Source organism: Rhopalosiphum padi, chromosome 4 (assembly GCF_020882245.1).
Source record: "Rhopalosiphum padi isolate XX-2018 chromosome 4, ASM2088224v1, whole genome shotgun sequence".
Taxonomy (NCBI): domain Eukaryota; kingdom Metazoa; phylum Arthropoda; class Insecta; order Hemiptera; family Aphididae; genus Rhopalosiphum; species Rhopalosiphum padi.
The window spans coordinates 35,732,688-35,747,799 of NC_083600.1; the positions used below are offsets into that span (position 1 = coordinate 35,732,688).

General features: G+C 28.2%; 2 protein-coding genes across 2 annotated transcripts in view; one reads left to right on the forward strand and one right to left on the reverse strand.

The window, feature by feature from the left end:
* The window catches only part of LOC132930169 (uncharacterized), a 134,130-nt gene that overhangs the window by 49,863 nt on the left and 69,155 nt on the right, over nt 1–15,112 (reverse strand). The window contains exons 9-12 of the mRNA XM_060995885.1: nt 7,346–7,507; nt 7,145–7,273; nt 4,067–4,181; nt 3,856–3,978 (exon numbers count right to left, since the gene is read on the reverse strand). Of these exons, the coding sequence (XP_060851868.1) occupies nt 3,856–3,978; nt 4,067–4,181; nt 7,145–7,273; nt 7,346–7,507 (529 nt within the window). The remainder of the gene's footprint in view (nt 1–3,855; nt 3,979–4,066; nt 4,182–7,144; nt 7,274–7,345; nt 7,508–15,112) is intronic.
* The window catches only part of LOC132930172 (uncharacterized), a 101,767-nt gene that overhangs the window by 19,651 nt on the left and 67,004 nt on the right, over nt 1–15,112 (forward strand). The gene's annotated exons all lie outside the window — the stretch shown is intronic.

A 15,112-nucleotide genomic window follows, 5' to 3' on the forward strand; every position in this document is an offset into this window, starting at 1 on the left:
AGTTCATTAATTTTTTTTTAATATATCAAGTAATCCTTTTCTTTCATATTGTAAATCTTATTTAATTTATCAAGTTATACGCAAATATATTTTTATTATTCTATTTTACAATTGGTTTTAATCAAAATCTAAAACGTTTTTACCGGAAAAAAACAAAAATAATAAATCATAATATGATATCAATCTAAAATATTAAATGAAATATTTTATTAAAACATTGAATAAAAAATAAATAAGTATTATTCATTTGTTGAATAATTAAAATCGTATTCAACTTACCTAAGGATCATATTAAAAAAATTATTGAAAATTAAAATCACGAATTTATTGTTAAATAAATGACCCTAAGTGTAAACAATATGACATTTGTACAATAAATATACAGCCACAGTATTTATAAGGTCATAAATAATGTTTTATACTATGTGAAGTAACCCTTAAAATATAAATACGTAGATATCATTCAAAATTTTTAGTTATTGTTCCATACAATAAATGTAGACTACAATAGGATTATTACATCGAATTATATACAAAACATGTCAAGAATACATTAGTCACAACCCAACGGTCAATATACATATTATTACATGTATATAGATTTAAAATTGTTTATTTTATGAAAAAATGAGATAAAAGTAGTAATAATGATATATTTTTGAAGATTTTATTTTTGGCAACAATCTATGATGAGTAAACTACAACATAACTTGGTGTGTAATAACTCTAATATAGGCATAACAATAATACTTTTTGTGAATTTGTATCAACAATAACGTATACCATATATATTTTATAAAATTAATACTTTGCCGTCAAATATTTACGGTTTTGAATTTAGTAATAAATAAAATTTTCAATAGGGATACTTCGTAACGCCATGTTTTCTACAAACAGAATACAAATGTATTCCAATAAAAAAAAAAAATGACACGTTCAATAGAAATATGAAATCATAATTTAAATACATACACATATATATATATATATATCGTTTTTGAGCCAATTTATTTTTCTGACACTTCACTTAATATATATATATATAAGTAATGAAAAATGCACGGGAGAGTAATCATGATATTTCGATCTCCGATTGGCGACGAAAACCCACAATTCTTTTGCTGTCAGGGATTTGTAAGAAGTCTGTGGTTTGTTTATCGATAACGGCACTTTCACGACTTATCCCCGCATCTTCGTTGATTTCCGTTTTCTTTTTAACTCGTAAAAACGGTTTTAACGATTACCTCACCAATACGCAGTACTACACACAAATATATTCTGCAGTGTCCACACACGTTAGGCTGTGCAAATTTTAAAACCGTGGTATTCCTTTGTATTCTTTTCCGCACAAATTCGAACATAATATTTTGTCGTATGTTATATTGTGTTAAACTATAAGTGATATGATAAGACATCGAATGTGCCCCTTCATTGCCATTGTCCGCTCAGTTTCGAACACCCGGCGATACCAGTATATTTGATTTTAACATACCTAAGAAAAATATACTACTTTGGAATATGAAATTGACAATGAACGTTGTCACAAAAAAAATGTAAAAACTTAAAAAGTGATGTCAAGTTTACTGATAATAATAAATAAATTGTGAATATTATAAGTATATTTTTTAAATACAATTATTGCAATTCAATAACTTCAATTATCTAAAATAGCTGATTATTCTAAAAATGTTATAATACTTTGAACAAAAAAATAGTGGTTTACAAAGGTATAAAAGGACTCTTTTTAATAGTTGACCGGTCAGCTGAATATAAATATTATTGGGCTATTAATTTCGCAAAGATATTGCGGCTCAGGCGCAAGTTACGGTATTGTTATATCAGGTTTTAAGTCTGTTACAAACTATTGTATACATACAATATTACTCGTAGATAATCCTATCATTATAATAAAACATTAAAAACGGTCAATGCCAAATTTGTCTGCTTTTAAATATTATTTAGTTAGAATACATAACACGGTTTCCACGTACCTATTATATTTCCAAGTCGACGAAAAAAAATATACGCAACATGACGTATGTATCATTTATATATCATTCTCACGGGAAAATTATGGTTTCTAGTGAATCGTCTGAAAAATACATACATGTACCTGTGTCTCATTGCGTTTTTCCTCAAACATACCCGCCTGCCTATTAATATACTCTTCTACTCACTTTTTAAGTAGTCTTTAAAACTTACATAACTATTTTCATACTTAATGCAAATAAGTAGTTTAACTTTTAAAATATTAACATAAATTAACTCTATAACTCTAAATAAAGCCAGCTCAACTTTGTAAGAAACATAAAACAAATATTATAATTTTTTTTTTTAATTTTAATTCAGGTTATTTAGTAAATTAAACAATATAAATTTAAGTTTATAATATGTTTGGCTGTCAAATACAGTAGAAATAATATAAAATTAAATTTCTAAATATCGATTATAAAAATTATATAAATATTATATAAATAAAATTATTTACGTGGGAAAATTTATTGGGATATATATACGTCTTTATTTTCATTGGTACATGAAATATAGTATTAGTGCATTGGTAGTATAGCTTCTAAATATATGTATATATATACAATATACATGATGAAATCTATACTTAATTTCCTATTATTTATTAGTATCTATATCAATTTCAATTTTCAAATAATTTGAATCATAATTAAGCACTTTCATGAAACAACTGAAATAACTTACATATTATTATATTAATATAATGATTTTTAATACTTTATATCATACAACTACTTATAAACTGTATATTATATTAGTGTTTTTAAATTGTTTATTAATACGATTCATTAATTTTTTATAACATTTATTAAAATTTATTAATAATAATATTTATACTATTTATATTTGGATATTAATGTAGCACAGTTTCCTAAAAAATAAATGAACAGATTGTGCATTGTTTGATCGTCAAAATAATTCATGTGCAATACAATTTCTTATGCGTAACTAATTTAAATAAGTAAATAAAACAGTGATAAAAGCCTTTAGCTCTTTAGCAAATGTACATAACAGAGAGAGGCACTAAAGGAAACAGCTAGTTAATCACTTGGAATTACAATAATATATAATATATTGTAAACAACTAAAACTTTTGTGACGAGGAATGACAAAACATGTACCTAATAATAGAATTTTATTTTTAATTTGATCATTTTTAAAAGAAAATCTATCTTGCTAAGCAAATTGATATCGTTATTATTATATAATTAAAAATTATTAAATGTTAATATTTTTAAAATGAGTAATATAAATCAAATAAATAATCTGTAAAAAATATTTTTATTATTTTTATAAAATAAACACTGGTATATTATATTAAGTAGGTCCCTAATAATTACTTGATTAATGGTTATCTTATTTTTAATTATTGCTTTTAAAAACCGTAGAAAATAATTTATGTGAAAAAAAAATATTTAAAAGAACGTATTGCAATTAATTAAAATTGTTTTTACTATTTTTAATAATTCATAGCCTTAAAAAATTAAATTAAGGAGTAAATTATTGATATAAAAAATAAAAATATATTTTATGAAAATATTACAATGATTTTTTTTTTTTAACACTTTAAAAATTATGTAATTTAATAAAAAAAAAAAGTGAGGAATATTAAGTACGAGCAAACAATGATTTTATGTAAAACTGGCAACTACAATCAATATTTATTACGGTGCATTGAAAATGTGTGACTCCAAAATTCATAAAAATAAAAACACTTAAAAACCAAATAAATATTAAAATCAAAAACATGTGTGTTAAAATATATTATGTACGTGATTATTCGAGAACTAATTAAAAAACTATGTAAAATATGATAATGTTTACCTGGAAGTTTTTTTGATATTTCTTGTAGCTCTTTTAAGTTTGGAGACATAAAGGAAAGCGCTTTCCACATATCCGAATAGAATGGTTTGGAAGCCACAGCAATGTCAGTTGTTTCAAAGTATACTGCAGAATATAAAAAATCACAAATCACTAGAGAAACTATAGTATATCCAAAATAGATTTACTCCGTTCTAGACAACCGGACCCTTACCTGGTATGTTTTCCTCGTTACAAAATCCAATTACAAATTCCATTGTCTCCGGACAAACATTACCATCGATAACTACAAGCGGACTCTGGTACAACGAATCAATGTTTTTCTTGATCTTTCAACGCGGAATAATGATAACAATATCGACGATGCGATTCATGAAATAATAATAATACGAATTATATTAAAATAAAAACCTATCACAAAAAACGAATAATCGATAGAGTTGGACTATGACAATTGCCAGATGACCACCTGAACTCTATCAGGTCCCTGAATATAGAATAACAACACGTTTTTTACGCGCACTAAAAAATTACATGGTAAACCCCAAACACAAATAAGTTCTTTATAAGATTATTAAGCGTAATTAACTTCCAGCAAAAAATGTATTGTTTTAATCTATAACAAAATAGATAGAATAAAATTGAATAAATTAGCATTATTAATAAAAATGAAGACATTTACTTAATAATTTAAAACTATTAATAGTATAACATATTATACTTTACAACCCTTAATATTCTGACCTACTTGAGTTCGACCATGCAAGTAACTTATTAGTAGCAGCTTTCATAAAATTATTTTAATACAGTTTTTACCACAGCGATCTATGACAATTGAGCATATATAATTGAAAAGAAATTCACGAGATTGGATTTTTTTTTTAATATTTAAAATTAATTTTATGTTAAATAAAAATATACCAGATTACCTAAATTAATCTTAAATAATATTAGAACTATTTGAATTTAAAATTTCATTGAGTTTGTAACATGAGTTGAAGTAAAATTATGTTGTATTACTTAAGGAGTGCCCTATAGTGATCGTGATATACAAAAATGTCTGTATTTCGAACGAGAACTCTTTTTATTGTAAATTATTAAGTGAATAACTTTTTTGAGCATTTTAATGTAACTAATTCAAAATTCAAGCTTGTAGTCTCTGAGTTGTTAAAATATTTACACTAAAGATAATAGTCCTTAAAAATAGTTTTCAAAAATATAAAATACATACAACATTGGATATAGTATTTATTTTACTTTTCAACTGTAATTACAAATTATAAATTTTTGATAGATTAATAATAATTAATACAATTTTCAAATTACCCCAGCATCCATAGTACCCGAAATCACTGAACTATCATTCTTAGTACACAATGTTAAATAACAAAAACTAAATTGAAATTTCGAATCCAATACGTCGATATTTTAAGAAAAATTATCCAATAAATAATTTAAATAACAGAAGTTTTTACTACGGTGGGATACTGTTTAAGCAGTACAAGTCGTGTTCAAATCTTAAAAATTTTTAAATAGGGTCTTTAATTATACAAAAAACTTCTGAAATTTAGATTTCCAATGACTGCATTATTAAAGGAAAAAATAGATCAACGTAAAAATGTATTTTTTTGATTATTATTACTGATCTTAGTCACTAACACTACAAGAGGTATAAACTTAAAAGAGTAATAAAAATCAACCATTACTGTAAAATTATTCGCTCAAAATCCTCATCATGTGTTAATTATTTTTTTAATTGAATGTTAAGCATTAATAATTTTAAAATGAAATAAAATTAATTAAAAGTGACTTTGACACGCTAACAGTTATTGTACTAATACCAAAATTGATTGTTTTAGAACTATGAGATAAATGTAAGTTATAACTATTAGCAATAACAATTTAAAAATATATAATGGGACATTGTGTTTCATTTGATTCGACTCGATCTTCAAATTGTAAACTTTTCGATAAAATTAATTGAAAATAAACTTTCGAGTAATTGTATTCTACATTGTTATATATTTGTACGATGATCGTATTTGACAACTTTCTAGATGAATTTCTTTTAATTTTTATTTAGCTTCACAATAAATAATAAAACAATTTTATTATTATAAACTAAACGAAATATACAAAATATTAAGTACCATATAATTCATTTTAAATTCATAGTCCGCTAAGTAAATATTATTTCAGACAATAAAAGCAATTACAAAAACTTTAATTTTTATCAAGTCATTAAGTTTAAACGAATGTTTTACTACCTACTTAGATTTATTTGAATAACACTTGCATTATTTTTGTTATAATCATAAAAACTAAAGTAAATAAACTTTTTATTTCCTTACACTTAAAGATATGATACCTATGTGAATAAGCATAAGGAAAGTATGTATTATGTATATAAATATATAAAAGTTTTTTAAGAAATTAAATTAAATATAAAATAAGTGGCAGCATATTTTATTGTTTTAATATCTACATAATAAATTATAAGTTATAATTTACATTACATTATAATATATATTATATATATATATAATTGGCACTCGGATTAAATCATAGGAATTGTACTTATTAAAATGTAAATATCTATTAAAAATTATTGTCCACTCTATTATATACACTAACTACTATTATTGTAAATTGTAATACATGTAATCTTACATTAAAATAATATGAAAATACAATGTAAGTAATAATCATTGCCGATGAAGTTGCGAAAAAAAAATTAATAATAAAAAAATATGTATATTTAATATTATATTATATTATTATGTATATATGGATATACATGTTATAAATGAATATTGAATGCGTATCGTTAATAAAATCATATGGGAATTTAATATTTAGTATTTTGTTTAAATTATACATTTCAATTAATTTTATGGAATTCATTAATTTTTATATTGTATGATAAATCAAAATATGTTTAAAAAAAAAACTAAGTTCTTAATTTCTATTTTCTATTATTACAACATAGATAAAATACTATAAATGAATAAAGCCCTAAAACTAATGGTTATAATTGAGTAATCCAGTACTCGATGTAGTCGAAACAATTAAAATATTAACTTGACGATTAAAGTAATTCAATCACACCGACCGTACCAAGAAACTCAATTAACATAGGGAACAACTTATTCGACTGAGAATTTCAGGTATACTAGGTATACTACCTAACGTGCGATTACCTCGCGTGCCCAATATTAAATCATTTCGATAATATTTCAAAAGGAATTTAATTACAAATTATAATCTAACATGAACCAAACCCGTAAATTACCAAGTCAATAGATATGCGTTTGTGGCATTCCATGTCGCCGATGCAGGCCATGCAATCGCCATGCCGGTCCTGGAACACCACGCACCAAGACGTCGACTGATCACCGGCAACGACGATCTTGTCTGTGTTCTATAAAAACGGTATTGATGGTATAGAAAACGCGTAAGATATAACGGCGCGGATGAAAAAATGTATACTAACTATGTGATCGAGCGATTTGATTATCGCATCGCCGTTCGAGTCGTCTCCGACAGCGGACAAGAAACAGACATCGTGTCCGAATCGGCCCAAAGCGTCCGCTATATTTCTACCGACCCCGCCGCTGACACGCTTCATTTGACCCGCCAACATACGACCGTCCAACTGAAACATAACATGTGCATATGATAATATTAAAAATCACTATCGTTATACATATTGTCATATTCGTATAACATTATTGTACTGTTTATTCATATTGAATATATCTAAAGAATATCCGATGGATATGTGTTCTGCTTACACAGTTACACGACGTATGTTTTAATTAAGCTAATCTTGAAAAGTATATTCACTCAATAAATGTGCACACGTGCAATTTTGCAAAACTATGAATTCTCATTAAATATACAATGCCAAACGAAGATTTGATCAGTTTGTAGAAGCTTTCCATTTGTACCATTCCGACTAGTTATTATTAAATAACGTATAGCGAATATGTCACGAGGATATGATTCACTTTCGAGCCCTCTGTAGTGTATATTATTAGCATAGTTATAATCAAAATAAATACGTTAACAAACAATGTGTTGCCTTCAGAAATAAACAAATAGATACGAACAATTGATTAATAAAAAAACAATTTTAAACACACTTTTATATAAAAATATAATGAAATTCTCAGAAATTCCAATCGTTTATATTGTTATATAGTTAAAAACTTAACGCGATTCAATTATTAATTGCGTTCGTTAAAAATTCTTTTAAACGATTAGTTTCAAAGTTACAACGTTTAAAAATAACAATACCCACAGTAAATACACAGGGTGAACCACAAAGCATGCTCTCCTCCCCGTATTTATTTTAATAATGAATTCATGGAAATTTTGATTCTCGAAATTTTTAATTAAAGATAACGTTTATAATTGTGTGCTATTTAAGTCGTATCCTGTAGCTTATATTTTCAAATAAAAACTAACATTTTTTACTGAAAACTGTTAAGCACATGATTTGACAAATGTTGATGTGACTAAATCGAAATCCTAATGAATAATTGTTGAATTATTTAACTTTGTGTACAAAGGATTGTAAGTCCATGATATTAAGATTATTTGAAAATATATAGCAATTATACTAATTAATAAAACCTTAATAAAATTTTATAATTTTTAAAAATTTTCCCAGTTCCAATCCTCAGAACTTTTAATACGACTTTTGAATAGATACGTCAAAATTATATTTAATATACTTAAAATTTACAAAAAACCGGAATTTAAAAAATTCGCTATTGAGAGATAAAATGGGGATAAACATGCTTTGTGAATCACCCTGTTTAATTTTATCTTTTTAGCTTTAATTTTTTTAACGATTATTTGGTTTTAATATAAACACGAATATACTAATATTTTTTACTGTAGATATTACACACACGTAACAAACATACGAATTTTTGTTACATTTATATATAACAGTAGAATATTATATAGCCATATCGTATATGAACAGGATCGAATAAACCTCGGGATGACCGAAAGTCCTGATGATACAGTTGGTCCAAACCCTAGGGAAAAATAAGAAAATTGTTAACTTTTAAATGCTGTCACTAATTATATTCTATTATCTAAGTAATTGTAACTAATATCCTTGTAGCCAAGTTGTTATAAAGACCAATAATACATAAAAAGAAAAAAAAATAGTATAAAATACCAGTTATGCATTATACCTACGTACAAAAACATTAAAAATTTATAAAAATAAAAATTACTTTATTTATAATTTAAACTTTATTCAATAATCTGTTAAATTAGTAAAAACAATTTATAAACGTTATACATTTACTCGTAAGCTATTTTATATACATATTCTTAAAACACACCAGTCGATTTACACGTATATTTAATATAATTTATGAACAGACTAGGAAAATACAAACGAACATGGCCTGCCACGCAGGAAAGTTGTGCAAACAATACTTGGTTCGTTAAGCTTCATACTGGGCACTATAGGTTATTATCTGTTTCATAGAAATTCGTCAAACAATTTAACCTTAAACCACCTCGCTCTGTTACTAGATGCTATAGGAATTCGAGCATTTATTAGGCCTTAAAAACACTGTATAGGATAAGTAAAGCTAAGCGAAATTACAAGCCACGAACAATATTCTAATTTCAGTATGGATAAATTAAAGCATGGCTTCATTACCGCAAGTTCACGCAATTAGGTCAACTAAATGTCCGTTGATTCTCAATAAATAATAATATGGAAACAGATAACGACAAAACGAATCAAAAATAATTTATCGATTATCATAAAATACATACTATTTAATACGTATTATAGTAATATCATCAAAAATACCAATTATTTGAAATTATAAAAAAGGCTACCGTAAAAATGTATTCTTTCTACGATTAAACGTCATATTGTTATTATTAATTTTTAGTTTACAATATATTTTATTATTTTTCTATTTAGTTCGAATTAATCTACAATTAAGGCCCAGCATATTTTTATTCGCCGAAAGTCCCGTAAATCTTAAGGACGGCCGCGAACATAATGTGAAAAATAACTGAAACTTGTTTGACATACTAAAATAATTAATATTTTACAATATTCTAATATGTGACTTGTTTGTATTTATTAAGAATACGGCATATTTATATAGTAAACATTACAGTCGAACGGAGTGGTAAAAAACAATTATCAAAGTTTATAAGAATATTTTTTATACAATTCATAAAAATATCACAGTAATAATTTAATATTTAAATACATTATTACTTTATAGAATATATTGTGAATTGTAAAAGTAAACACAATGTATACTCAATGGTTTTATCTAAAGACACGTTTGTTATTCATTCGAAAAGCCTATGTGTTATAGGCTACGCTCTATTTTGAGAGTTTGCAAAATTGTAAACGTACATTGCTTATAAAATTTAATGAGTGTATTATAAAATGTTTTTAATGTTTTAGTTTTTTGATGATTATTATTATTATTATTATTATTGCAAAACATCGAATAAAACGTACATCATGTGAGTATAAAGTATAAGCTGTAGCCGACATAACAATATTTATGATGAACCATATATTATAATGTTAAACGAGACCGAGGAAAACGGATATTGGCGGATGGATATGCAAACAGATAGCAACGCAGTGAATATAATCGATGTGATAAATCAGCATTGACGTTAAGCACTAATATATACCGGTAAACGCACACTACCAGTGGAACTTATTCACTCAGTTGACAATTAATTAACTAGTAATCGGTGATCTATACATTTATTACATAGCGTACCAAAATGCATGCCAGCAAAAACACATTGGTACGGGAAAATGAATTGAAATATATATGCCGTGATCAATCAAATTGATTTACAATATACCATACAATATACATATTATATTGTATAGGATACATATTAGTTGAAATTAAAAATATAATATGCACTCATAATACTCGTAATATTTATCCCGTTCCCCGTGTAAAACAATTTGTGTTAAACTAATTCACGGCGAAATTCGACGACAAAATAAAAATATCACACCGAGATACGAAGATTTCTAACTCGATTTGTTTACTAAGATTGCAGCAATAATTCAATTTCGATATTTATTTACTCGATGAAAACACGATATAATATTAACTTGCCAGCTATTTTAAATTTAACGAAGACAGATTAGGTTCGACTTCGTCAACAGACATTTTCTTACAGAATCGTATTGCCATCATTACGTATACAACGGCAAAGGTCCTTTGACATTGGAAAAATTCAAAATATGTATTTTTATTTTCATATTGAAATACTTGGTTTTTTGTAGCGGTCTATGCATAACGATGGCGCGCACACACATCACACACTCGCGCATACACGATCACATTGATCAAAAGAAATATGGGAATTAAACCCCTTACTTGTCGCGGTTGCAGACCACGAAGGAGTACGGAATATATGAAACGCCGAAACACATATAAAAGTACGTGTGGTGTCCGTAAGAGATAAGTCGCGATTAAAATTCATGAGCCCATAAAAAATGACGCGTTTTCTTAAGTGTGGCATGAATTATCGGGGTCGGAGGTGAGTGGACGTGATAGCAGTCAACGGAGGGGCGACGAGGAAGAACCGAAGACTTATTCGATATAAATGCGTGAGCCTTTTCTCTACTTTCCCCGTTCTTCTTTCTCAATCACTCTCTCTCTCTCTTTCTCTCTCACACAGTCTCGCGCTTCATAGCTGTTTTTTCGTCGTATCTCCCTTTCTCTTTTTCGCTCGTCGTCGTCGTTGTATATTATATATTCCATCTCGTTGTTCCGTCTTTTTCCTTTGGCGCATTAACCACGCCGTCCATCATTCCACAAATGAGATATAATAATAATTGGAAGGTAAAAGTGAAAGAGGTAAAAAGGGTTCGACGGGGCGAGTGTAGGGGTCAAGACACGGGACAGATTTTACCGAGATGAAGACTAAATTGGCGGCCGGGGGAATGACGTGCGCGCGGTTGACGCGTTGTGGAACAGGGACCACAGCGGTAAGGGGCAAGGTGGATTGTCAGGATCGGTGCCAGTGCAAGCGGTGAGGGATAGTTCACGGGAAAGAGTGCGTGTGCGGGGGTGGGTGGTAGTGTTGGTGATGGGCGGAAAAGGCGGCGGCGGCGGCGGCGGCGGCGGTGAGAAAGCGAGTGAAAAACAGTGAGAAAGAGAGAGAATAGACGTGATAGAACGACGTGTGGTAGCGGAGAGTGGTCGTATTAACTGGTTTCCATGGTAACCTTTTGATGCGTAGTGCAGTGGCGGGATAAAACCAGGCGCGCGTCATACTCTCTCTCTCACACACACTACCCATCTTGCTCTCTCGGTGCCCCCTCACTCGCTCTATCTTTCTCTTTCTTTCACCCTTTCTATCACACTCTACACAGCGTGCTTCCACTTTTATCGATTCGGCGACCACATAACCAACCCATTTAAATATTTTCAAGTACACGTTATTGTAATGTGTGTGCATGTATGTGTTTGTGTATGTGTGTGTATGTGTGTGCGTACGTGCGTGTGTGTGTGTGCGCGTGTGTTCGTGCGTCTCTATATGTATGCGTATGGGGTGGGATGTTGATGGTATATATGTTTGTGTAAAGAGAGAGTAAAGGGTGTTATGTGTGTGTGTGTGTGTGTGTGTGTGTGCGTGTGTGTGTGTGTGTGTGTGTGTGTGTGTGAGTGTGTGAGTTAGTGTGTATATGTACATTTATGAACATATACGAATACGTTTATTTGTTATTTTAATATATTTTGTGTGCGAAGAATCTTGGACTTTCTGTAGGCCAAGGCGAACCTTATCGATTCGATTAGCTATAATATATATATATATATAATATATTATATGATGTAAGTGTGTATGTGTGTGTGTGTGTGTGTGTGTGTATAATTGGGCCATACGTAGCATGCTGTTCACAAAACACAATATTGTTAAAAACGTTGTCGCCGCCGTTACTCGTTATATCATACCTGCTATAACATAATCTAACAACCAACACGCGCTATAGCTGCCTATAGCTGTCTGTCGCAACGCGATAATATAAAACAACAACATCACATGTCGAAACGTGAAGGTTAACGCGCTGACATTTAATACGCAAGGCCGCTCGCCCTCTTCCCCAACCCCTAAAAAAAATAAATAATAATAATAAATAAATGTTCACGTCAGTGTGTTTTAGCGTGTAGTACTTTAATATATAATTACAATGCGCCGACGACCAAGACACCACGACTACCGTTGTACACAACGCTTATCAAGATGACAGAAAAGAAAATTATAAAAAAAGAAATCGGTACACAATTGCAGATCGGGCGAGCTGTTCCATAATGTACCTGTTGATTTTGAACCCTTAACGCCGGCGTGCCACTCTCTCGCTCACTTATTCTCTCTCATTCTCTCACCCTCTCACTCTCTCTCTCTCAAACACATAACATCTCTCTTTCCTCTTTCTCCTCTCTCTCTCTCACCTTTTCAATCCCATCTCTTTCTCTCGCCCCTTTAATTTATTCTAACTATCTATCTCCCCTTTTTTTTTTGAGGTCGTCCAATTATTGTAACGAAACTAAACGAGTCACTATTGTGTATGAACTACTAGGCTATTAATTTTGTATCACATTATTATTATTATAGGTACTTATTTTACTCGTTTAGGTAATTTAACACTATTCGATTTATGTATAAATGTAAAATATACACTGAATACACCGCTGGCACTCTATTGGCCAAGTGGACCGATGTTTTGGCTGTCAAAAAAGTTGTGTTGTTGTGCGGAGGAACGGATTCGTTTTTTTTTTGTTTTTTTTTTTAAATTGAAAAAGTTCAATTTAACTGGCAAACTTGTGTCGTTTTTTCCGCATCCCAAATAAAATTTCCTTTGCATATTGTTCTGCAAGCGTATTTTCCCAGAGTCGTTCGGGTAAATGAAATTCCTATCTACATTCTACTTTGGACATTTCAACAAACAAAAAACAACCAATGCATAGAATGAACACCACCTGTTTTTTTTTATGAAAAACACTCGCATATAATACAATATACTTTATGAACACATGTATATATTATGTAATATAGATGTATTAGAAATTTTATTGTATTCGTTCAAGAAAAACATTTCAACTTTTCCCGTCAAATCAATATGATGAAGTTGTACATGGTAGTGCATTAGACTAAAATATTGGATTTAAAATTAATTAATATTTACATAAAACATCATAAATAGTGGATAAACAAGATTTTTTTTATCTCTAATTACTCACAATACTATACGCCCTCGTCTACGTGTCTACGTCATGGTCAACAAATCGACATTATATAGAAAGATGTCTATCTATAGAATGATTTAATTTAAAGCTTAACATCCAACATTCGTTACAGAAACATATACTTAAAAAACGTTGTATAACGTTTTTATACGTAATTGTCGTAGAATATTTGATAATTAACTAATCAACTAAACATTATACAAGAATATATTTTTTGTAGGTATAAAATGATAAAATAACTAATAATTATTACAAATAATTAAAATATACTAAATAGAGATAGTTTATATAATAAAATATTCCAAAAAATACTTCCACATTAAATATCTATATAGATAACTAGATAACTAATAAACATTTAATGATTACAGTGTAACATGATTTTGAGTTTTGACAAAAACATTTTATAATTGTTTATTTAATATACTTAACATGTAAATATATTTTTTTAAATTATTAAATACAAATATCCGTTAATCAAAATAATGTACGTTGAATCATTTTTTTTTTTTAGTATCCTAAATTTGTATTGAACATTTTTTCAATAAATATGACATTATATACTGGATAATTAATTAGGAAGTAAGGTTGTACAAATTATAAAAACGATAAAATATTTGAGTTTTATAAAATATAATTTTATAATTTTACTTTTTACGACACGTTTGCAGTATTTTTATTATATTTTATTGTTACTATATAAGCACATATTATAATGATTTGAATAGTAAGAATAAATAGTTTATAAAATATGTCAATGTAAAGTTTTTCAGACTTTTTTTAAATATATTATGGTACTTATAAATTATAATAATTACTGCAATAGTGTTTAAACAATCGATTCAATAATTGTAAACAGTATCTACACCATCATGAATCTAAAACAGTAAAAAAAAAAAATATAAATATATTATTATCAGGTAAATAAAGACACCGAGTGAATAAAGATAGAATTTCATTTGAAACATTTG